The sequence below is a fragment of the Halichoerus grypus genome, chromosome 8 (genome assembly GCF_964656455.1).
Source record: "Halichoerus grypus chromosome 8, mHalGry1.hap1.1, whole genome shotgun sequence".
NCBI classification, from domain to species: domain Eukaryota; kingdom Metazoa; phylum Chordata; class Mammalia; order Carnivora; family Phocidae; genus Halichoerus; species Halichoerus grypus.
Window position 1 is genome coordinate 148,245,979 of NC_135719.1, and position 23,603 is coordinate 148,269,581.

Genomic DNA, 23,603 nt, shown 5'->3' on the forward strand with positions numbered 1-23,603 from the left:
GCTCCGTGCTGGGTGTGGAGCCTACTTGAATTAATTCATTAATTTCCTTTATCAGGTTTCACGGCGTTGCCTGCTTTCCCCAGTTCTGCTCTGTCAGGTCTCACACACGTGTATTTATGTTCAGGGCCCGGGGCTCCTTTCTGCCCCTTTCCCCCCAGAGGCTGGTCCCGCCTTCACGGAGGGAAGACAGACCCCAGATGCAGGGCCATCCCTTTGGGTTTCTGTCATCTTTTCTTCTTAGTCCTTCTATTTTTCCTGCTCACGGTCGCCCTTTAAACAGATTCTTTGTATATTTTTTTTCCTCAAGCTTTTCTTGCTGCTCCAGCAGGAGGTCGGCTCTTACCTACTCTGCCGTTCCCAGAAGCAAAGTCCCTGAGGGGACAGGAGCCAGCGTTTGACTGTCCAGAGGAGAGACCTGGCCGTGGGCAAAGGGGTCTATGGAGGACAGCGAGGTACCTTTCCATGGCACTCCTGTTCGGGACCCATCTGCACCCCTGCTTCGTGGTGCTTGTGGCCGTCCTTACCAAGGCCCCTGGGGCTTTGCCAGCGTGTGTCAGCTTGCTTCTCCGCCATCCCACGGCCACACTGCTGTCCTGCCGTCCCTCTCCTCCCGCGTGTCTGGCCAGCTCCCCTCCTCCAGCCCAGCAGCCCCGTTGCCTTGAGGGTGTAAGTCCTTCACAAAATTCACCATCTTTTTAGTGAGGTCTTAGAAGGGAGCAGAACTAGATCAGGGTGTTCGTCTTCCATCGGTAATCATAAATCAAAGCATTATTTGTAATATTTTTTTAAAAGAAAACCATGAGAAGACTGGCTCCATTTATGAAATTATAGCACATATGAGTGAAATTCCAATTAAAAAATGTTCTTGGTCTATTTGTTGATCTACAGGACGTTCTTGACATAGGGTTGAGCGCAGTAAAAAACCGAGGAGTGTATGAAGCGTGGTTCTCGATAGCGCGTGCGTACGACGCAGCCCATCTGCGCACACGGGGAGACCCCCTAGGGAGACGTGCATGAGGATGCCAACAGTGCTGAGCTCTGAATTTTCCTTTCTTATGTTTGGAGGGTTGTTTGGTTTGTTTTGTTTTTTTTTTTTAATTTTATGGTGAGCATCATTTTTCTGAAAACAAAACCCTGTATCATTTTTCTGAAAACAAAATCCTTTAAAAATATGTATTACATCAGATGTTAGCAACTGAATACTAAGTCCAGATTTCATTTAAAGACCAGGGGTCAACTGTGTGCAGAGAAAACGATGTCACGCATAGGGTCAAGCCCTTGGCTTTTTATATGTTCCTCCCCACGGTACTCACTTATAAGTTACTCTTCTGGGATTTAAAAAAAAAAAATCAGGCTGTTCTGTGTAGACCCCGTTTGTGTCTAGAGACCCTGTCGTATTTCCCCTTTTCCCGTCTCTAGGAACTGCTGCTGGCACTCTAGTCTTTGAGAGTCTCAGGGAACCAGAAAGAACCTGATTGTTCAGATGTAGAGACTGAGGCCCAGAAATATCAAGCAGGTGTCACAACCATCTCACAGCCATGCCTCCCACCACCCTTGTCTTGTTGCTACCTTCCACTTTATTTTCTTACCCATGTGAGCTTTCAGCACCCACCGCCCAAAAATCTAGTTCCATCATAATCCCTCTTAAATCTATCGTATTCCAAGGATATTTTTCCATTCAAATCTAATTATGCCACCAATTGATAGTACGAAGATGTCCCCCATGCTCACCCGAGCTTGGCTCCTCCATGACCTGGCGGGCACAAGGGTAGTAATTGGATTTGAGGTTCGCTCAGCCTCTTGCAGACAACATTTAAGTGGCTGCTCTCGAGCTGCACTGTTCTAAGAACCAGCACAGCAGAGCACCGTCGCTGGGCTCGGTTTTTGCCAGGACACCCACGTAATTGAATTACGCACAGCCAGACACCGTCAGATTCCGCCTTTTGTTGGGTACGGATGTAGCTGCTGAGTGCAGTGCGTTAGTGGCCTGCTTGGAAGTGCCTGCAGAGGATGAGAAACGTTGCTTCCGTAACAGGCATTTTTTAAGGAGAAGAGCATAAACGAGGTTGAGTGATAGTAGCTAACTGCATCTGATTAGCAAAAACAAAAACCAGTAACACTGATTGGGGCCATGCTGTTCAGGCATTGCTCTGAGCACATGACATGGGTTCGTCCACAGCATTTGGGTACAGTTGAGGAAACTGAGGCCCGAAGAGGTGGTGTATTCTGCCCTAAAGTCACTGAGGTGGTAACAGGTGGAGCTGGAACTCCAACCCGGGCATTCCCGCTTGCTTTCTGCCAAGCGAAGGACTCAAAAGTGAGAAGCAAGGGGCAGCTGTACCTGGTGACGACTCAAAGTGCCAGGAGCAGAAGTTGTTCTGATCTAACTGTAAAACAGGACCATAAAGAACACGTCTTCGGACGGACTTTGTACGGAAACGTCAACTAGGTGAGGACATTTCGCCAAATGGCTCCTGCCCAGATCACCAAGTCTGTCCGAGGCCCCGGCTCGCCTGGGGGTCACATCCCATCCAGGTCCCACCCATACTCTGGGTGTCCAGACAAGCATTTCCAAGGGTGGCGACACCCACGTGGTGGTCCCTTTGGAATAAAATCTTGGAGCCGCAAACAGAGTGGTTGAGAGTCACGGTCCCTGGGAGACGGGTGGGAAGTGCCTGCCAATCAGGGACCCTCTGGGGCCAACTCGGGGCGTCACCCCGGCGTCCTTCAGGGACCGCTGGTAGGCTGCAAAGGTTCTTCTTCCCAGGCCTGGGAACAGCCAAGCAGATTTTCCCCAGCAGGTTTTGCCCCGTGGATGGACGCATGTATACGTGATCTGAAGCATCATCTCAGCTTCCCATGCAGCGTGGGATCAGATATGTAGAAAAGGATCCGCTGAATGCCTTCAACACATACCAAACACTGGAGTGTTTCCCGTTTGAACTAGTAATAAAAACATCAAATATTTAGGTGGCATGTTCTTCTCCAAGGGAGAAATGAGCCTTTTGGTTGACTCTTTGGATAATGCACTCAGTGTATTTAGATTGTGTGTGACTTGGGGAACGTGCTGTAGTCGGGCCCTTTGATAAAGCAGCAGGCTGTGCGTGCAGCCCACGGCCAGGGTCTCAGCGCACACGGGTCTCCCCTGAAAAGGGAGAGTAGGGGCACCTGGCCGGCTCAGGAAAACGTGCAACTCTTGATCTCAGGGCCGTGAGCTCAAGCCCCACGTCGGGTGTAGAGATGACTAAAAAAAGAAACAAAAGGAGGAGAACAGCGAGGGCGTGAAGCACTCCAGGTGGGTTGCCTTGCTTCACGGTGGGCCTCTGTGGTTGGGGGGCCCCTGCAGGAGCATCTCCTGGAGAAATGGGAGAGCTGTGAGCCTGGCTTTTGGCCTCGGGCTGTGTGTGCTTTGTCCAAGGACCCACCTAGACTCTCTGGCCCAGCCGCGGCATCCCTTGTGCCGGGCAAGAGGGGGAGGGCTGTGTTGTGGAGCCGTGGGTCACCGCTAATTATCCCTGCCACCTCGCCATCAGGGGGCCCACATCTGAGGATGTGCGGGCGTGGGCGGGCATGTGGCGCTGCGCGTCCTCCAGGTCACCCTCCAGGGTCACGGATCTGGGGCCCGTCACGCCTGGCGGGCCCAGGTGCACAGGCCTGCCTTCCCACCCCAGCAGCCTTCCAGTTTTTCTGTCTTGTCTCCAAGCTCTGAATGAAAATCCGTCTCTTTAGAATTTGTGTATTACTTGAGACAGTAACGTGACAGGTGTAAGCAGTGTAGAAGGTTTCTGTTTACGCCTCAGAGTGCTCTCTGGCCCCCCACACCGGATATCCCATCCAGCCCGGCCCCTGGCTCCCCCTACACAGAAGTGTGCAAATCCTGGGTTAAGAACACCTGGGGTTTGATCCCGTCAGCATTGTTAGCTTATGTAGCCCATTCATGGGGCACCCGTTCCTGGGGGTATGGCAGAGGTGGGGGAGGCTGCGCCCTCTCTTTGCTTCTGTGTTCCTCCCCGAACAGCCACCTGATTACAGCGATGAGACCGAGGTCTCTGCCGGAGCCAGTCAGAAAGCCCCCAGGGAAGGCCTGTCTGGTCCCCAGGAGGGCGTCGGCCACTGCCCCGCCTGCCCCGCCGTCAGGGTGCCGCTGGCCCTTGGGGACAGAAGAGCTGTCATCCGCCTTTGCTGGCTGGTGGCCCTGACACTGTTGGCCTCTTGGCAGGTGTTAGTTGATGGTCCGGTGAGATGAAGACCGGAACCCAGAGCAGGAAAATACTAACGCTAATTAGTATGTACTCATCCTGGAGGGGTGGGGCGCTGGGCGTTGCCGAGAGAGGTCGGCAGCTCCAGGGAGGGGCACTGGAGGGGTCGGCACCTCTTTTTATCTGGGTCACCTCCCCGGAGGGCAGGCGTGCACACACACGCACGCACACACAGGGTCCCGGCTTCACGGTTTCCCAGGGCTCTGTGATGCCCAGGGCTCGTTCTCAGTGGGTCCTAGCACGCGCACCCACCAGACTCACTGAGTGTGTCCTTCGTTGACCGTTCCCGCTGCAGCTCTGGGCCAGACATCATGTGCAAAGAGCCCAGGAATCATCGTAAGAGTGCTCGTGTCCAGAAAGAGCCTCTCTCATCTATTTGAGATACAGAGAAAAGTAGAGGATATAAAATCAAAGCTGACAAAAATATGTACATGTCCTCAGTATATCCTTCCCACAGCTCACCCCTGTTCTGCCGGCAAGCGTATGACAAGTTCTGGGATCTTCTGTGTCCATGTCATGCAAGCAGTGACTTTTCCTGAAAGGCCGCCCGCCCTCACGCTTTCGATAAATGAGCTACTGTGTTGGTTGAGCTATTGGTCGCCAGATGCAATAATGTTATTCAAGATTTCATCAGAAATGCTGGTCTTAGTGGAAGATGAAATGATATAACCAGAGGTGTTGAACCTTTACTCATTTGTATTAACGGTAACTGTCTAACTTCATTCCCCACAAGGTACTTTAGAACTGAACTCTTAAGCAGGAGATACGGCCTTGTGTCCACAAGTCACAGTTTTGGATTTATATCTTTATCCCTAGGAGTTTGACATTGTCTTCATCCTTCCCTATAAAAACAAAACCAAAAATAAGGCTTCAGATTCAGCTGATATCTCTTGAATTCCTCATATGTATTACCAGGAGGTGGGGACCTGTTCCTGATGACACGTGCGTGTCGACAGGGGGTTTTATAGCTTCAGGAACCCGAGGCTGAGAATAATGTCATGACTTCACCACGTTCTTATTATGGTGAAGTCTAGACAAGAAGTCAGTTTATTTCTCTCGTGTGACTTCCTTCACTGAAAAATTCACTTGCCTTAATGAGGAGCTTTCCTGAGGAAACCAGTCTCCCCTGGCCTCTGTCTTATCTCAGCCCGACCCACTGCTTTGGGCTGTCCTCGCCCCAGCGCCTTCCCCACCCACTCACTTGGTGGAGGCTGCCAGTTCCCGGGGAGGCTGAGAGCATGAATGGATTACAGCCTGGCTCCAGCCACTGCTTTTTGAAATGAAAATATCTGCCTCATTAAGTCGTGCTGTAATTTCATGAGAAGGGATGACAGGCTGGGGGCCAGTGGGGGAACCCTTTTCTCTGTCGGGAAATGTAGAAAAACCAAAAGGGAGGGAGATGATCTCAAATGTCTGAGGAGGAGCACGTCAGGTTTGTGGGGAGACGCTGGGCTGTGGGATTGAGCCAAGACCTGCCATCCTGAGCAGACGTCCACCCCAGACGTGGCTCTGGGGTCCGCAGGTCTATTCCTCTGGGAAGGAGGAATATAAACTTGGTGACGGTGTGTAACAAAGCTGAAAGAGCTGCAGACTGGGATTTGAAAGGGAACATTCATGATGGATTTTGAGCCACAGATTGTCTCTAATAAAACATGTTTAAAGCAAAAGTGTAACTGTAGAAGCTGCTGGCCAGTCTTCCATTACCAAGTCTATATCCAAATTAGCTTGGCAGGCAGTGCTTTCATTCTGTCTGAGCCCTGGAATTTCACCCGGAGGGACTGGGAAAGGATGGTCTCGGTATACTCACAACGGGAAAGAATGCTCAGTGCCTCTCGGGGGATTCTCTTGGAACCTCACCAAACACAGGACAGGTGCACACGGCAGAGAGCACTCTGCATTCTCAAACACATGAGTGCTCTTAGCATAGAGACCTGGCTCTTCAAAGTCCTGTCTACTTCCCATGGTAGGTGGTGTGGACAGAACCTGGGCAGGTGCACCTGGGCTGTATTTGAATGAAGTGACACCCACTGAGAAGCCTGGCCATGGGCACAGTGCGTGTGGTGAAGCCAAGCCGCCATATCTCATCCAATCTAAGACACGACTGATTGACTGTAGGTCCAGCATGTTTTAAGGATTACCAAGAAAGAAAGGGAGAACCATCAAGTGAGAGACACGACGTGATTCAGGGACATTGATAAGAAAAATGTGTACATTAGAATGGATAGACGGTGGGGCGTCCGAGTGGCTCTGTCGTTAAGCGTCTGCCTTCGGCTCAGGTCGTGATCTCGGGGTCCTGGGATCGAGCCCCACATCGGGCTCCCTGCTCAGCGGGAAGCCTGCTTGTCCCTCTCCCACTCCCCCTGCTTGTGCTCTCTCTCTCTCTCTCTCTCTCTGTCAAATAAATAAATAAAATCTTTAAAAAAAAAAAAAAAAAGAATGGATAGACAGTGAGACCCATTTTGACATTGGGAAAGATTTATTATACTTTTGAAAATAATCAAGTTAGGTACAGATTGAGAGGATTGACTCAGTCTTGAAATTAGGCAGGTACAAAGGGTCAGGGTTTGAAGTCAAGTCTCCATGGAAGTGGACATCTCATCCAGTTGTGTTTGTCATGCTTTCAAGTTGTGAAAGTTTGGATTTTCTGGAGTAAGAGATAAACCGCTACCAGAAATGGTCCCTGCCAAGCCAGCACCCTGACGAATGGTTGCCTCCCGAGAGACAGATGGGGTCTAGACTGTACTCAGCCCTTCTCTCATGACGTGGGGCTTCCTGCTTCTGGCACCTTCATTCCAGTCCCGCTGTCACTTCTGAAGAGAATGTTCTCATTCCCAGATCAGGCGACGTTGCTCCTCTGTGACAGCCCTCTGTGATTCAGTCTGTGTGCTTGCAGCAGAGTACCTCTGTGAGTCCAGAGGGCTCATGCCTGCACAGGCAGGGTCTTTGAAGACCTGGTTGTTATCTGAAGAGTTTATGGAGACTTTGCATTCTATTCTGATACATAAATAGGTCGGGAATTATGGTACCTCTCGGTTACATTACCTGAGTGTGTTTCCCTGCTTTGTTCATTCCACAAATATTTGACGTGACGTATGTGCTGGTCCAGTTGTAGATCCTGAGGAGAACGAGGTGAACAAGACAGAGTCCCTCCTCTGTGAAAACTTAGGATTAAGGATCCAGTGTCATTAATTCGGGGTTTGTAAAATGTAAGCAGTGTTGTGCTCATTCAAGATTCTGTCTTTTTGAGGAAGATTGATTTTCCTGTTTAATTTGTCCTATAACTTCAAGTCCCTCTGATGTGAGAAGTGGGCACCCAGAGATACACTCTTCCCCACTGAGTGTGGCCTCAGTCCTTCCACAGCAGAACTGACTTGGCTCCTGCTCTGCTCCTAAGACCAAACTCAGGTAGTCCCTAGGAAGACCTTTCCTGAACCTGGTTCCCTGTCATCCATTGCCCCAGGTCCCCCAGCACCTCACATATCTCTGTCATGGGGCTTCTCACATGTTATAGTCGTTTTTCTTGTAGATCAGTATCATGTTTTAATTTACTTTTGTGTTGTCAGAGCCTGGCACACTGCCTGGCAGGTATGTGTTGGATGAATCTTTAAAATTAATTCCTTATGGTACAGGCTACCTAGTGAAGGTTGGGGCCTACTCTGAGACCTTACTTTCTACCTCCTGGTGGCTTCATCTCAGATGTTTTAGATCTGATAAACAAGTCATACTACCATTTTTCTGTTATACATTTGGGATCATAATTGCTTATCTTCAAGAGAGAAGGAAAGGAAGGAACTTTATATAAATAGGAAAAAATAGAGGTCACTTAGAACTGCATTTTGATTAGAAAAGTTTTTCAATTTAAAAAAAAAAAGCTATCCAAGCTTAAATTCTCGACCATAAATACTATGTACAATAGAGAATATGTTGGGATTTTGTGTGCGTCTATGTTATGTATTCTAGTCCCAGGTAGATCAAGGTTAATTTAGAGGTTGTCAGTGTTGGTTCATCTAAAGCCATTGTGGAAGAGACTTAGGTGTATGTGCACACCGGGAGGACTCATGCGGGATGGCTCTGCGGGACTCCCACCCTGGGGACAGTGGCTGCCTTTGGGAGGGGAGATGGAGGCAGGTTGGGTATGGAGGAAAGGGACTCATTTCTCTGTGTTCTTATGTGCCTTTGAGGGGTGTTGTGTTTTTGTGGCTTTGCTATCTGCACTTACTCTGCAGCCTTTTTAGTTTGAACTACAGCTCATACAGAGCACATGAAACAAAGTGTAATGAATAATTATAAAGCAAATACTCACATAACCACCACCCAGGCCAGGCGCCCCATAGCCCCCTGTGGGTCCTGAATAGGTTGAGGGATGCCTATTTCTGTACTTTATAAACACAAAATCATACTGAATAAATCCTTTTTATCTCAGCTTCTTCACTCAACAGTGTTTTTGTAAGATTCATTCATATTGTGTAGGGCTCATTCATCTCTATAGTTTCGGGATGTTCTAGAATATCCACTGCTGATGCACATTCAGGTTGTTTCCAGTTTGGGCTGTTAGTGCTGATGTGAGCATTCTCTTACCTATACTGTGCTGCATGTGCGTGAGATTCATAGATTATGCCCAGGAATGCAGTTCCTGGCTCACAGGGCAGGCGTCTGTTGGCTTTATGTATTCAAATAGCTCCCTACTCTGTGGCCTGCCTTTTCATTCTTGGTGGCGTCATGATGAAGAAAAATATTTGATCTTATATATTCAATTTATCAATCTTTTTTTTAATTTAAATTCAGAAAGGATGAATACTTACAAATTTATCCATCTTTTAATGATTATTATTTTTATGTGTTAAGAAGTTCTTCTCAGAACCAAATAAATAAAATCAGAAATGAAAAAGAAGTAACAACTGACACCTCAGAATAACAAAAGATAAGAGACTACTACAAAAAATTGTGTGCCAACAAATTAGCCAGCCTAGAAGAAATAAATTCCTAAAAACATGCGATCTTCCAAAGCTGAATATAGAAGAAATAGAAAATCTGAACAGACCAATTACTAGTAATAAAAGTGAATCACTAATCAAAAAAACTACCTCCCAAAAAAAAACCAAAAAAACAAAAAAACAAAAAAAAACCCTACCAAAAAATAAAAGTCCAGGACCACATGGGTTCACAAGTGAATTCTTCCAAATGTTTAAAGGGTTAAGGTCTGTTCTCCTCATATTATTCCAAAACACTGAAGAGGAAGGAAAGCTTCCAAATACATTCTACCAGGCCAGCAGTACCCTGATACCAAAACCAGACAAGGACACCACAAAATAAGAAAACTACAGGCCAATATTCCTGATGAACATAGATGCAAAAATATTTAGCAAAATATTAGCAAACCGCATACAACAACACATTAAAATGATCATTACCGTGATCAAGTGGGATTTATTCCAGGGATGCAGTCATGGCTCAACATTTCCAAATCAGTGTGATAAACCACATTAACGAAAAGAAGGATAAAAATCATGTGAGTATCTCAGTAGATGCAGAAAAGGCCTTTGACAAAATTCAGCATCTGTTCACGATAAGAACTCTCAACAAAGTGGGTTTAGAGGGAACATACCTCAACATAATAAAAGCCATATGTAAAAAACCCACAGGTAACATCACACTCAATGGTGAAAAACTGAGAGCTTTTCCTCTAGAAGACATGGCCGTCCACTCTTGCCACTTTTATTCAACATAGTACTGGAAGTCCTAGCTACAGTAGTCAGACAAGATGACTCCAGAATAAATGAAATGTCATTCGCAGATGACACGATACTACACATAGTGAAGACTTCACCAAAAAAACTATTAGAGGTGATCAGTGAATTCAGAATACAGAACTAATACCCAGAAATTGGTTGCATTTCTATACACTAATAGTTAAGTAACAGAAATTAAGAAAAATTTCATTCAACAATGCACCAAAAAGAATAAAATACCTAGGGGCGCCTGGGTGGCTCAGTCATTAAGCGTCTGCCTTCGGCTCAGGTCATGATCCCAGGGTCCTGGGATCGAGCCCCACATCAAGCTCCCTGCTCGGCAGGAAGCCTGCTTCTCCCTCTCCCACTCCCCTGCTTGTGTTCCCTCTTTCACTGTGTCTCTGTCAAATAAATAAATAAAATCTTAAAAAAAATAAAATAAAATACCTAGGAGTAAATTTAACCAAGGAAGACCTGTATTCTGAAAACTGTAAAACATGGGTGAAAGAAATGGAAAATGACCAAATAAATGGAAAGATATACCATGCTCATGGATTGGAAGTATTAATATTGTTAAAATGTCCATACTACCCAAAACAATCTACAGATTCAGTGCAGTATCTATCAAAATTCCAACAGCATTTTTCACAGAACTAGTACAAATAATACTAAAATTTGGCACCACAAAGACCCTGAATAGCTAAAGCAATCTTGAGAAATAAGAACAAAGCTGGAGGTATCACAATTCCAGATTTCAAGTTATAGTACAGAGGTGTAGTAATCAAAACAGTATAGACAATATAGACACGTAGATCAGTAGAGCAGAATGGAGAGCCCATAAATAAACCCATGCTTATATGGTCAACCTATGATGAGGCAGGAATATACAGTGGGGAAAAGACAGTCTCTTCAATAAATGGTGCTGGAAAAGTTGGACAGCTACGTGCAAAAACACAAAAATAAAACTCAGATGGATTAAAGACCTAAATGTGAGACCTGAAACCATGAAACTGCTAGAAGAGAACAGGCAGTAATTTTGTTATGGGCCATAGCAACTTTTTTCTAGATATGTCTCCTAAAGCAAGGGAAACAAAAGCAAAAATAAACTATTGGGACTTCATCAAAATAAAAAATTTTTGCACAGCAAAGGAGACAATCAACAAAACAAAACAACCTACTGAATGGAAGAAGGTTATTTGCAAATTATATGTCCTATAAGGGGTTCATATACAAAATATATAAAGAGCTTATACAACTCAACATCAAAAAAGCCACAAATAATCGGATTACAAAATGGGCAGAAGACCTGAATAGACGTTTTTTCAAAGACATACAGATGGCCAACAGACACATGAAAAGATGCTCAACATCAGTCATCATCAGGGAAATGCAAATCAAAACCACAATGAGATATCACCTTACACCTGTCAGAATGGCTAGAATCAAAAAGACAAGAAATAACAAGTGTTGGCAAATGTGGAGAAAAAGGAACCCTTGTGCACTGTTGGTGGGAATGTAAATTGGTATAGTCACCGTGAAAAACAGTATGGAGGTTCCTAAAAAAAAAAAAAAAATAGAAATACTGTCAGATCCAGTATCCCACCAGTGAGTATTTGCCCCAAAAAAATGAAAATAGTAATTCAAAAAGATATATGCATTCCTGTGTTTATTGCAGCATTATTTACAATAACCAAGATGTGGAAGCAACCTAAGTATCCATTGATAGATGAATGGATAAAGAAGAGGTGGTACATACACATGCAGTAGAATGTTACTCAGATATAAAAAAGGATGTGATCTTGCCATCTGCAACAACATAGATGGCACTAGAGAGTATAATGCTAAGTGAAATGAGTCAGTCAGAGAAAGACAAATACCATATGATTTCACTCATATGTGGAATCTCAAAAACATAACAAAAAGCAGACTGAGACCTGTAAATAGAGCAAACTGATGGTTTCCGGAGGGGAGAAGGGTGGGAAGATGGACAAAATGGGTGAAGGGGATGGGGGCACCTGGGCGGCTCAGTCACTTAGGTTTCAGCTCAGGTCATGATCTCAGGGTCGTGGGATTGAGCCCCACGTCGGGCTCCTCGCTCAGCACAGAGTCTGCTTTGGATTCTCTCACCCTCTCCCTCTGCCCCTCTCCCTGCTCACCCTTGCGCACGTGCACGCTCTCTCTCTCTAAAATAAAATAAATAAAATCTTTTTTAAAAAATGGGTGAAGGGGAATGGGAGATACAGGCTCCCAGCTATGGAATGAATATGCCATGGGAATCAAAGATTGAGCATAGGGAATATGGTGAATAGCGTTGAACAGTGTCATATGGTAGACAGATGGCGGCCACAGTTGTGGTGAGCACAGCATAATGTAGACTATCGAGTTGTTGAATCATTGTTGTACACCTGAAACTAATGTCACATTGTGTGTCAACTATACTCAAAAAAGTCCTTCTCCACTTCTTTCTTGACAAAAGATACTCTTCTGTATTATTTTCTTAAAGGATTAGAGTTTTGTCTTTCAAATTTAAGTCATAACCCACCAGGAGCTAATTTTTTATTTTTATATGTAATGGGATCCAATTTCTTCTTTCTTCCTCCCTCCCTCCCTTCCTTTCCACCCCTGGGTACCCAGTTGTCCCAGTGTCTTATATTTCAAAACACACTTTTCTTTGCTATTCTGGAATACAGTTCTTTCATAAATCGAGAATCCATATATGCACATGCCGGTTTCTGGCCTCTGTTCTCTGTGGCTTGGCTGTTTTCGTTAATAAAGCTTTAAGTAAGTCTACTTACTTATTTCTGGAACAGCAAGTTGCCCCCCCCCACCCCGTTGTTCTTCTCCAAGAGGGTGTTGGTTAGTGTTGAACCCTTACGTTTCCTGTGCATTTTAGAATCCACATACCCGGTTCCGTAAAAGTCTCTGATGGAATATGGATGGGGCAGCACCGGATCTATAGGTCCGTCTCTGCATCGGGTGAATGTTATCCAGGGTCCTAGCGCATCCGTCAGGCCCAGTGGGATCTGGCGGGAGCTTCCCTGTGAGCTGGGAGAGGCAAAGGGGGCTGCTCCCGCCACATCCTGGCACATTGCTCAGGCAAGAAAAAGAACGCCGTCAGTCTCAGCAGGTGAAAGGTTGGGTATTCACAGAAAAGATTTACAGATAGCCGTGTTAGAATTCATGAGAGTTGAGCAGGGTAGCTAGATGCAGAAGTAATCCCCAGAATCAGTTTGTGTGCGTCACAGCAGCAGTTAGAAAATTAAACCTTTTTAAGGATACCATTTACAGTGGCATCAGAACATAACAAATACCACTAAGAAACATGTAACACATTTTAAGAGAAAATTATAAAACTTTATTGAAAGACATTTAAGGGGGCGCCCGGGCGGCTCAGTTGGTAAAGCGTCCGACTCTTGGTTTCAGCTCAGGTCGTGATCCCTGCTCACCCTGGGATCCTGGGATCGAGCCCCACGTCGGGCTCCCTGCTCAGCGGGGAGCCTGCTTCTCCCTCTGCCCTTCCCTTTTCTCCCTCCCTCTCTCTCTCTCTCTCTCAAATAAATAAAATCTTAAAAAAAAAAAAAAGACATTTAAGGAAAACTTGAGTTTAAGGAGAAACATTCGGTGTCCATGGATTGGAAGACTCAATATTGCAGAGACTTCCATTCTTCCCAAATTGATAAACGGAATTTAAAGGGCCATGAGTAGTCAGGGCATGAACAGAACAAGGTGAAAGAACTTAGTCTAACAGATACGGAGTCTTGAGGCTCTAGGAGCTGAGGCTGGTGTTGGTGCTGGGGAGGGGCGTCCACACAACAGTAGAACAGTCCGTGCCTACAGACACTTGATCTAGGACAGGGGGACGCAGGCAGCAGTGGGTAAGAAGGGTCATTTCAGAAATGGCACATAAATTTCCTTCTTCAAAAACAAAATAGTATTGCTAGACTTTTGTTTTCTAGCGGGAGAAACTTGCCGTCTGCCTTGCTTCCTCATGTAAGAACTAGAGCTAAGTGGAACTCAGCACATATTAATAAAGAATCCCAGATTTACTCCATATTGTTAGTCATTGAATCCAACTTTATTCCCACACACCTGGGACTAAGAATAGATGTATTGGAAAGACAAGATAACACCATAGCTGGTGGTTTGGTGCTTTCCTTTTGGAGAGATTGCTTGTTTGTCTCCGTTTTATATGAGCTGTCTCCTGTCTGTGGGCTCACGACGTGCGGATGTTCACAGACCCCCATGGGACCCGTACGCCAGGCCTTTGAGAGCATGGCACGAGAGCTCACAGAGGTCCTGTGGCTACATGGTGGTCGCTGTCCTTGGAAATCAAGCCGCATCAGCTGCTTAGCCAATATTCTGTGAGTGACCACGAAGTGGCTCACAACTCATGAGTGTGTGCCTGTGGGGGGAGCATCTTTTGAGGTGGCATCCTCTAGGCTGATGGCTTGGGCGGTTCCGTCCTCTATTTCACTGGGGTCAGGGTTATTTGGGAAAAGCCATCACCTGGGTCCCACCAGCGCCGGTTCTGCTGTCTTTGTGCGGCTCTTGTGCTGAAAGCTGGTTCTCTAGTGTATCTTGCAGTGTTTCTTTTCACCGCCAAGATTTGTCAGGTGTAAGTGGGCTCGGTTGGCTTTTTTATTTGAATCCTTTTTCTACCCACAAACGGTTCACATGATTCCTCCTCCCGTGTAGCTACAATTTAGTAATTCAGCCTTACCAGATCATAGCCTACGATTCGGTGGTTAAAGTATGTCGTGCCGGGACCCTGCCCCTCCTGTGACTGAGGCACACACTGATGAAGCTAGCTGTGATGTGTTTAGCCACTTAGGGCTCCCTTGGGAAAGCCTGCCGTGGTCTCCAGGCTCGACCCCACGTGCTGGCGGCAGAGAAGGCTCAAGCACACACCACCAGTGTGTGTCCCCCTGTAGATTACGAAGAAGGAAGTTTAGGTACCTACAAGTTCTGCCGTGATGAGCCCATTCCCCGTAGCTACTCTGGCGCCGTGGACGTAGACATGCTGCCCTCCCTCACAGTGGGGACCAGGAGCATGCATGAGGCTAAGAACGGGGCGCTCTCACCCTGCGCTGATGGTAACCTTCATGGAGCGGCTCTGTCAGTTACAAATGACTGGCTTCCTCTTAGCAAGTACGTTTTTAAAAGAATGACACAATCTTCTCTCCGCCTTGTTTGTGCTGTTTTCCGTGGGCTAACGTCCTCCCCGCTCCTCTCTCCCTCCCGGTTTGGCATGAGTGTGTCCCTACATTTTGCTCCTGGGTATCCTTCAGGCTGTACCTTGAAACAATTGGGAAGTGTCCCAAGTTCACAATAACAGAGTCATGAGGACAGGGAAGGGGGGGGCCTGAAAGATTTATGGAGACCCAAGGTGTTTGTGATATTATATGTGCAGAATGGAATAGCTCTTAACTTACGAAATAATAATGAAGAGTGTTCTCTAGCCAAAACTGTGATCATCTTTTATTTCCCTCCTGATCTTAGCAGTTTCAACACAGTGTTGGGCTTGTCTCGGGCAGGTGTACCTCTTACCACCACCCCCCCCCCCCAGTTAAAGAGCCTGTCACTGGGGTTCCTGGCAACACCCACAGGCTGAGACTGAGTTTTGTCTCTTGGTGCTTCTTAGCTGTTAGTCCCTGTTGGGATCAGGACTTCATCGACACGTTCTGAAGCAAGTTTGTTCGTGTTATTAGTCTGTCTGCAATTTAAAAGGACAGGAAGCCACTGTCACTTGTGGGCAAAATCCAGAGCCCATTTTTGTTTTTTGTTCTGCTTCATGAAAGTAATTGTAAGGTTTGGGTCAAATGCAGGGTGGTGGCTCATTACTTAAGAGTCGGGCGGTCTTGAATACCCAAGCATAATGTACAGCACTGCCGGGCCTGGTTGGTTTTGTAACATTCGGTTCACGTTACATGGATAATCAGAGGAGTAGCGTCAAGTACAGGTCCAGCTCATGGACCTGTACTCAGTTCCACTCATACCTCTTTCTTCTTTCAAAATTAGCAATGCTAAGTTAAAAGGTTTTTAAAACTTAAACCGTGAAGTTGTAAAAATAGCCAAATGAGGTTCTAAAAAATAGAGTTCATGAGATTATAATCACAGGCTTCTTTGTAAACTATAAATGAAAATAGTATGGTAACACCTTAGCTGCTTGGTACCCTGGAAGATTGACATAATTTCCAGAAAGTTGAAATTTTATTGCCTTTTAGAAGAATTTTAGATAGAAAGCTTTAAAACTATTTTAGTCTGCTCTTCTTTTTTTAAGATTTTATTTATTTGAGAGAGAGAGAGAGAGAGAGCACAAGAAGGGGGAAAAGCAGAGGGAGAGGGAGAAGCAGGCTCCCCGCTGAGCAGGGAGCCCGATGCGGGGCTTGATCCCAGGACTTGAGATCATGACCTGAGCTGAAGGCAGACACTTCACTGACTGAGCCACCGAGGCGCCCTCTGCTCTTCTTAGTCGGAATAGATTTTAGTGTTTTTGGTGACAAGTTTGTCTTTATTCTGAATGTCAGTTTTTATACCGTGTTAAAGGAGTGAATGATGCTTTTGGATGCTTTTGATGTATGTAAGACTTGGCAGCACCCCAAGTGACCCTAGCATGCCCTTGCTTTAGAGTATATCACAGCGTCATATCTGTGCTCTGCCATTTAATGGCGTGGTGGCCTTGGGCACGCCGTTGGAGCTCTGGGCGTCTGTCTGGGTCCTCATCAGGTGTCTCTTGGGGTAAACACAGGCTTCTTTGCTTTCTAGTGTCAAGAACACGAGAATGCCAGATAGGGTCCAAACATACAAGCCGTGACGACAAACTGAACACATTAAGATGATTCTAGCAAACGGGAGGGTGAACAAAAAGGTAGTGTGGAGAGGATGGAAGTCAAGCGAAGAGGTAATTCGGAAAAGGAAACCTTTTCATTGGAAAAGGTTGGACCCAAACACTGTCGTGATGGTCACTCGTTTAAAATGATTCAGCAGTCCCTGAGCACTCAGAATGGTTATGAATCAGGTTTGGGTTCCCGTGGTCTCCTGAGAATCCCTTAGGCGGTATATCCTAATCCCCTTGTCCTGCCCTCTGCTGCTTCTGTGGGAACCGCAGTTTCCCACCAAATGCGTCCGTTCAGATGGCAATGCTTGTGTGCCTGCTGTTTGCATTGGGGGTACGGAGAACCAGGGAACATAGTCACCTGGCCTGCGCCCTCCAGGAGCATGTGTGGGGAAGCAGGATAGCTGACTGTCGAAAACAATAGCAGGTGCTCCGCGACGGGCTCAGAGCACGCACGGCACTTCAGCCAGCCAGGAAGTAAGGAAAGGCCTTGTAGAAGGACTCTGGACAGGAAGTGGGCAGTTAGGGGCAGGAAACGGAAGGAGGAGCAGGGAGGGGACCCTTGGTGTGAAGGGGGTGACGACATGAGCGGATGAAGGCAGGAAAGCCCAAGGCCCAGGGGCACGCACTGGGGTGCAGGTGGGTGGGGGGCAGTGGGTCTCAGCTTTGGGCTCAGGACCCCTTCACACTCCTAAAAATTATGTAGGATCCTGAGGAGCTTTTGTGTATGTGGGCTTAGCTACCAATATTGACCGTATTCCAAATTAAAGCAGAAAAATAAAGTGTATATTTATTCATCCATTTAAAACTAATAAACCTATGTGCTCGCTTTGGCAGCACATATGCTAAAATTAATAAGCCAATTACATGTTAACAGAGATAACGGTTTTTATGAAAAGAGCCATATTTTATGAAACAAAGACAAATTTAGTGAGAGAGCGGCATTGTTTTATACTTGTGCAAATCTCTCTCAGGTCTGTATTCTCCTGTCTGCTTCTGCATTCACTCTGTTGCCATATGTTTCGGTTGAAGTGTACAAAGACACATGTTTGGGGAAAGGAGGAGTATCTTAATAGCCTTTTCAGATGGCTATGGACATTTTCTCGATATTACACCAAAACTTAAACGGGCAGCTTCTTGAAGTAATCTGCAGTGTAGAGTCTCAAATCGTGTAATGAGCTATCCATACATTTTATTCCATTAAAAATCCAGTAGACTGACTTTCACTCTGAGTGGTTCGCTTGCCCTTGAATGATACTGTAACACGATTTATTGATCACTTTGAAAATACTGGTTCACTGAGTTGTGCAGATCTTCTGAGACATTTTGCAAATGTTGGACACATTTCATTATATATATATGTATATCGATAAATCCCACTCCCTTGTGTCACCACCGAGCTCCTTTTCACCCCAGGGAAGCTGTCAGACTCACGCTGGCAGGTAGTTTTCCAGACTTCCCAGAATACTGGAAGATCGTGCAGAGCTCCTTCACTGTCCAGCCCCAAGGTGACCCTCCAGACTTGTTTCTTATCTCTCTTGTATCATGGTAAAGATTATGGGGGGGGGGGAAACGTGTAAATATGGATAAAGCTTTTAGTATGGTCCCTGGCCCAGACAAGCACTCACTAAGTAAAGTGAGTGTTGGTACTTACTATTTGCACTGTTTTTATACTGCTGTCCTCATGAAGATCACCAGGTGTCCTATGTGGTATGTGTTGACCGTGGCCCAGAATGAGGAATGAAATGTGTTTTGTGGAGCGCCAGGGTGGTGACTCTGTGTGTTTGCAGCCGCTCATCTGACAAGCCTCAGACTGATGCCACTAGCTCTGTGTTTGCCAGCCAGCCAGGGGACACCCATGTGCCCTTCCCTGTCACTCTCCTCACCTTGCCCGTACCTACGTCCGCAGGTGTCGCTGGTGGGAGGGTCTGCCCCCCGCCCCAGACTGGGGCCTGTGGTTTGGCTCATTCTGTTGCCCAGCACAGCGCTAGCGTGTGATAACTGGCACACAGATGATATTTGTTGAGTGAACGAATGCATTTAGAGGGTTTATTTTGAACCGGACTCTCGATGTGGTTTCAGAGAGCAAATAGTATAGAAATTTTATCCTAAGAAGCATATGAGCTGAGCAGTGACTAGCTGCTAGTTGTTTTTCTGTTTGGGGAATGTTTGACCTCTCTTCATCCCTACCCTGTCTCTCATCTTGAATCTCTATTAATTCAAAATAAAAATAGTAGAAGGCTTAAAAGTGCTTCACAGTCATTTTGGGTTAAGCATCTTTGCGATCAATATCCTTTGCTTTCTGCTTTTCAGATGTTCCTCCTGCTGATCAAGAGAAGCTTTTTATCCAGAAGTTACGTCAGTGTTGTGTCCTCTTTGACTTTGTTTCCGATCCACTAAGTGACCTAAAGTGGAAGGAAGTAAAACGAGCTGCTTTAAGTGAAATGGTAGAATATATCACCCATAATCGGAATGTGATCACAGAGCCTATTTACCCAGAAGTAGTCCATATGGTAAGTGATTACGGTTTGACCGGTGTGTCCCAGCCCTGACTTATAAACAGGGCTCTGATATCCTTAGCGTAAGCTGAGCCAATGGAGCCTAACCCAACGCTTCCCTCAAAAAACCCTCCTGTTGCAAAGTGTGTGCTTGAAGAATGAAAATCTTTGTAATGTGTCCAGTGTTACAGCGGTAACAGTGAGGGAAATTGGTACCTTCCGGGTCCAGTCACAGTGTTGTGTGTGTGTGAACTCATTTAACTCCCACGAGTACCCTGTGGCCAGATATGTTAGAGTTCTCATTGTATTTATATTTATAGTAGTGCCGATTATAATTTAAAAGTAAACATGTCCATACATTGCAGGAAAATTCTAATGATGGGGCAGAGTTAAAATAGTGGTGGGACCAAGCTGGCGTCGGGACAGGCCGCCCTGATTGGCCGGCGGCCTCCGCTATTAATGCCAGTGTCGGGACGGGCCGCCCTGATTGGCCGGCATCCTCCGCTGTCAGTGCCAGTGTGGGGACGGGCCGCCCTGATTGGCCGGCAGCCTCCGCTGTCGATGCCAGTGTCGGGACGGGCCGCCCTGATTGGCCGGCATCCTCCGCTGTCGATGCCAGTGTCGGGACGGGCCGCCCTGATTGGCCGGCATCCTCCGCTGTCGATGCCAGTGTGGGGACGGGCCGCCCTGATTGGCCGGCATCCTCCGCTGTCGATGCCAGTGTGGGGACGGGCCGCCCTGATTGGCCGGCATCCTCCGCTGTCGATGCCAGTGTCGGGACGGGCCGCCCTGATTGGCCGGCATCCTCCGCTGTCAGTGCCAGTGTCGGGACGGGCCGCCCTGATTGGCCGGCATCCTCCGCTGTCAGTGCCAGTGTCGGGACGGGCCGCCCTGATTCGCCGGCAGCCTCCGCTGTCAGTGCCAGTGTCGGGACGGGCCGCCCTGATTGGCTGGCAGCCTCCGCTGTCGATGCCAGTGTCGGGACGGGCCGCCCTGATTGGCCGGCATCCTCCGCTGTCAGTGCCAGTGTCGGGAGGGGCCGCCCTGATTGGCTGATGGCCTCTGTCATCCTGCGGTCAGTTCATTGTTGGTTTCGTTCAGCCCCCAAATCTCAGTCCTCTGCCGTCTCCTACTTTGCAGCCTGTTCCAGGCCCTCTGCAGGATCCCATTTCGAACTCATACTGTTTCACCCTGAACTCGTTTTCTCTTGATTTTTTTTTGGAATTTTTGGTGTTTTATCCACCTTTGAAATTAGTACTCCCTGGTTATAAGGGAGTCCTTGTTGCTTAAAGTAAAATTTTATATCCTGATTTTCGTTGAACTTCTTAAGTTACTGATTTTTCCCCCAAAGCTATATATTTCAGAATTGACTAATCTCATGACCTAAAATATGTTTATTTCTCACTTTCATATGTTGCTTTGGGAAAAGAATTTGAAAGTAATGATCCTTTTTGTAGTTTTCACAATCTGTTCTGTCAGAAGTTGAGATCAACTTGATTATTTTAACTTGTTGTTAACTCAGAGTTGAGAATTTACCAGCGTGTGGCCAGCCCGAGGCTGCAAGGGCCACGTGGGTCCCCTCCCCAGACTCTGCGTGATGAGTGTCTTCTTTTCCTGTTCAGACTAAGAAAAATGGGAAAGTCTCTTTTTTTCACTCAATTTCAAATCTCATTTACTTTGGAAGGTTTCCCAAATGCCAGACTCTCAAAGAACAATCTAATATTTCTCCTAACACCTTCATAATTTTGTTGTTCACAATACATTTTATAATCCTCCTGGAACTTTGTTTTTTTATGGTACAGAGGAGGGATATAACTTTATTTTCTTGTAAGGTGATTAAAAAATCACTCGTCTCTACATCATGTATTCCCTTATCCCCGTTAATTTTTTAAAAAGATTTTATTTAGGGCACCTGGGTGGCTCAGATGGTTAAGCGTCTGCTTTCGGCTCAGGTCATGATCCCAGGGTCCTGGGATCGAGTCCTGCATCGGGCTCCCTGCTCAGCAGGGAGCCTGCTTCTCCCTCTGCCTCTGCCTCTCTCTCTCTCTCTCTCTCTCTCCCTGTCTCTCATGAATAAATAAATAAAATCTTTAAAAAAAAAATAAAAATAAAAAGATTTTATTTACTTATTTGAGAGAGAGAGAGAGAGCACGAGGAGTGGGGGGCAGAGGGAGAGAGAGGAGAGGGAGAAGCAGGCTCCCCCGCCGAGCAGGGAGCCTGACGCGGGGCTCGATCCCAGGACCCTGGGATCATGGCCTGAGCCAAAGGCAGCCACTTAACTGACTGAGCCACCCAGAAGCCCCTTCCCCACTCATTTTAAATGCTTCTTTATTACATATTAAATTTATCTTTAAATCAATTTATTAATATATTTTAATTTATAAGCACATCAATTTGTTATATATTAAGTCACATGATTGGAAGGTTTTTCCATTTTTAAGGAGGGAAGAGGGAAGAGTCTGCAGAGCATGAGGCTACGGTTGGCCTGGTTTGGGTCAGATGCCATCCCTGAACCGGGGCCCCACCCTCCTGCTCAGATCACAGTCGCTTGAATTCACATAGCAGGTGCATGTTACCAGAACTACCCAGGATACTTAAAGCCCTGGAACTTTTTTTTAGATTAAATAATCATTAACTTTTCTCCCTGTTACGGTCGTGTCCTTACTGGGTTCTCTTCCTGCTGTCTTCGCTTTGTCCCCACCCCCAAAAATTCAAGTTGGTCTCTGGAGTATTAGACAGTGGGCTCTCTAAAACACTTACAGACCCTTACTGAGCATCCACTGCGGGCCAGGAACTTTTTTAGGGGAGGAAATAGAGTAGTGGACAGTATTCCTGCCCTCCCAGAGCTTTCCTTTTCATGGGGACAGGCATAAAGAAGAAAGTATGGTGGGGATGCTAGTTAGCAGTGGTTTCTGGCCCTGTTAGAGGTAGAGAGTGGGTGCAGAACTTGAGCGGCCCAGAGAAGGCCTCCACCCCAAGCAGTGCCTGGACCCAGTGTGGCAGGTGGAAGAAATGGGGACCCCTTTGTGGTTCCATCCAGATGCCCCGTGCTTTGCTGACTTCTGAGGCAGCGTTTAGCCAGCTTCCGTGAGCATTGCCTGGCGCGTGTGTGTGTGTGTGTGTGTGTGTGTGGTGTCAGGGTATTTTTTTTTTTTTAAGGTTTTATTTATTTGACAGAGAGAAAGACAGCCAGAGAGGGAACACAAGCAGGGGGGGAGTGGGAGAGGGAGAAGCAGGCTTCCCGCGGAGCGGGGAGCCCGACACGGGGCTCGATCCCAGGACCCTGGGATCGTGACCTGAGCCGAAGGCAGACGCTTAACGACTGAGCCACCCAGGCGCCCCAATTTTTAAAGACATTCATTTCCACTTACTTTGAAGAATCCGAAGCCCTCTAGATGTTGTTATGCTACTTCTTTTAAATATGTTGCCTGTTAGACTGGACTGCTTTATGGTTTTTCTTAACAAATGTTTAAAGAGATAATTCATATACCATGCAGTTCACCCATTTAAAATATATAATTCCATGGTATTTAGTATATTCACAGTATTGTGCAGTTGTCATCACATCTTATTTTTTTTTTTAGAACACTTTCATCCCCCTAAAAACAAGCCCCATACCCGTTAATGGTCATTGCCATTGCTCTCTAACCTGTCACCCCAGCTTCTGGCAATCACTCACTTACTGCCTTCCGGTCTCTATAGATGTTCCTAACCCGGACATGTCGCATAACTGGAATGATAGGATGTGTGATCTTCTTTCACTTAGCATAATGCTTTCAAGGTTCATCCATATCGTAGCCTGTGTCACTGGTTCATTTTATTGCTACATAATATTTCCTTATATGGATACGTACCACGTGTTTATTTATCCATTCATCGTCGATGGGCATCTGGGTCACTTCAGCTACGTGGCAGTTAGGAGTAATGCCGCTGTGAGCATTCGTGTCCAAGCTGCCATGGGCACGTATGTAGTCCTTTCTCTTGAGTATTTACCTCGGAGTGGGGCTGCCACGTCCCATATTAACCGTGTGTGTCTAATGTTTTGAAGAACGGCCAGACTGTTTTCCGTAGGGGCTACACCCTTAGGCGTCCCCACCAGCAGGGCATGAGGGTCCAGTTTGTCCACCTTGTCAACACTTGCTATTGTCTGTCTTCTGGATGCAGCCACCCTGGGGGGGGGGGGTGAAGTGGGATCTCGCTCTACCTTTGGTTTGCATTTCCCCGGGGACCGATGATGGTGAGCATCTTGTTCACGTGTGCATAGCCTTTAGTCCTAGAGTGT

The 23,603-nt window shown here is 46.6% G+C and overlaps 1 protein-coding gene across 11 annotated transcripts in view; it reads left to right on the top strand.

Moving 5' to 3' along the window:
* PPP2R5C (protein phosphatase 2 regulatory subunit B'gamma) overlaps window positions 1-23,603 on the top strand; it is a 121,336-nt gene that overhangs the window by 55,997 nt on the left and 41,736 nt on the right. For all 11 annotated transcript variants that reach the window (XM_036086250.2, XM_036086249.2, XM_036086252.2 and 8 more), the window contains one exon: window positions 19,137-19,336. In XM_036086250.2, the coding sequence (XP_035942143.1) occupies window positions 19,268-19,336 (69 nt within the window). In that variant the 5' untranslated portion in view covers window positions 19,137-19,267. The remainder of the gene's footprint in view (window positions 1-19,136; window positions 19,337-23,603) is intronic.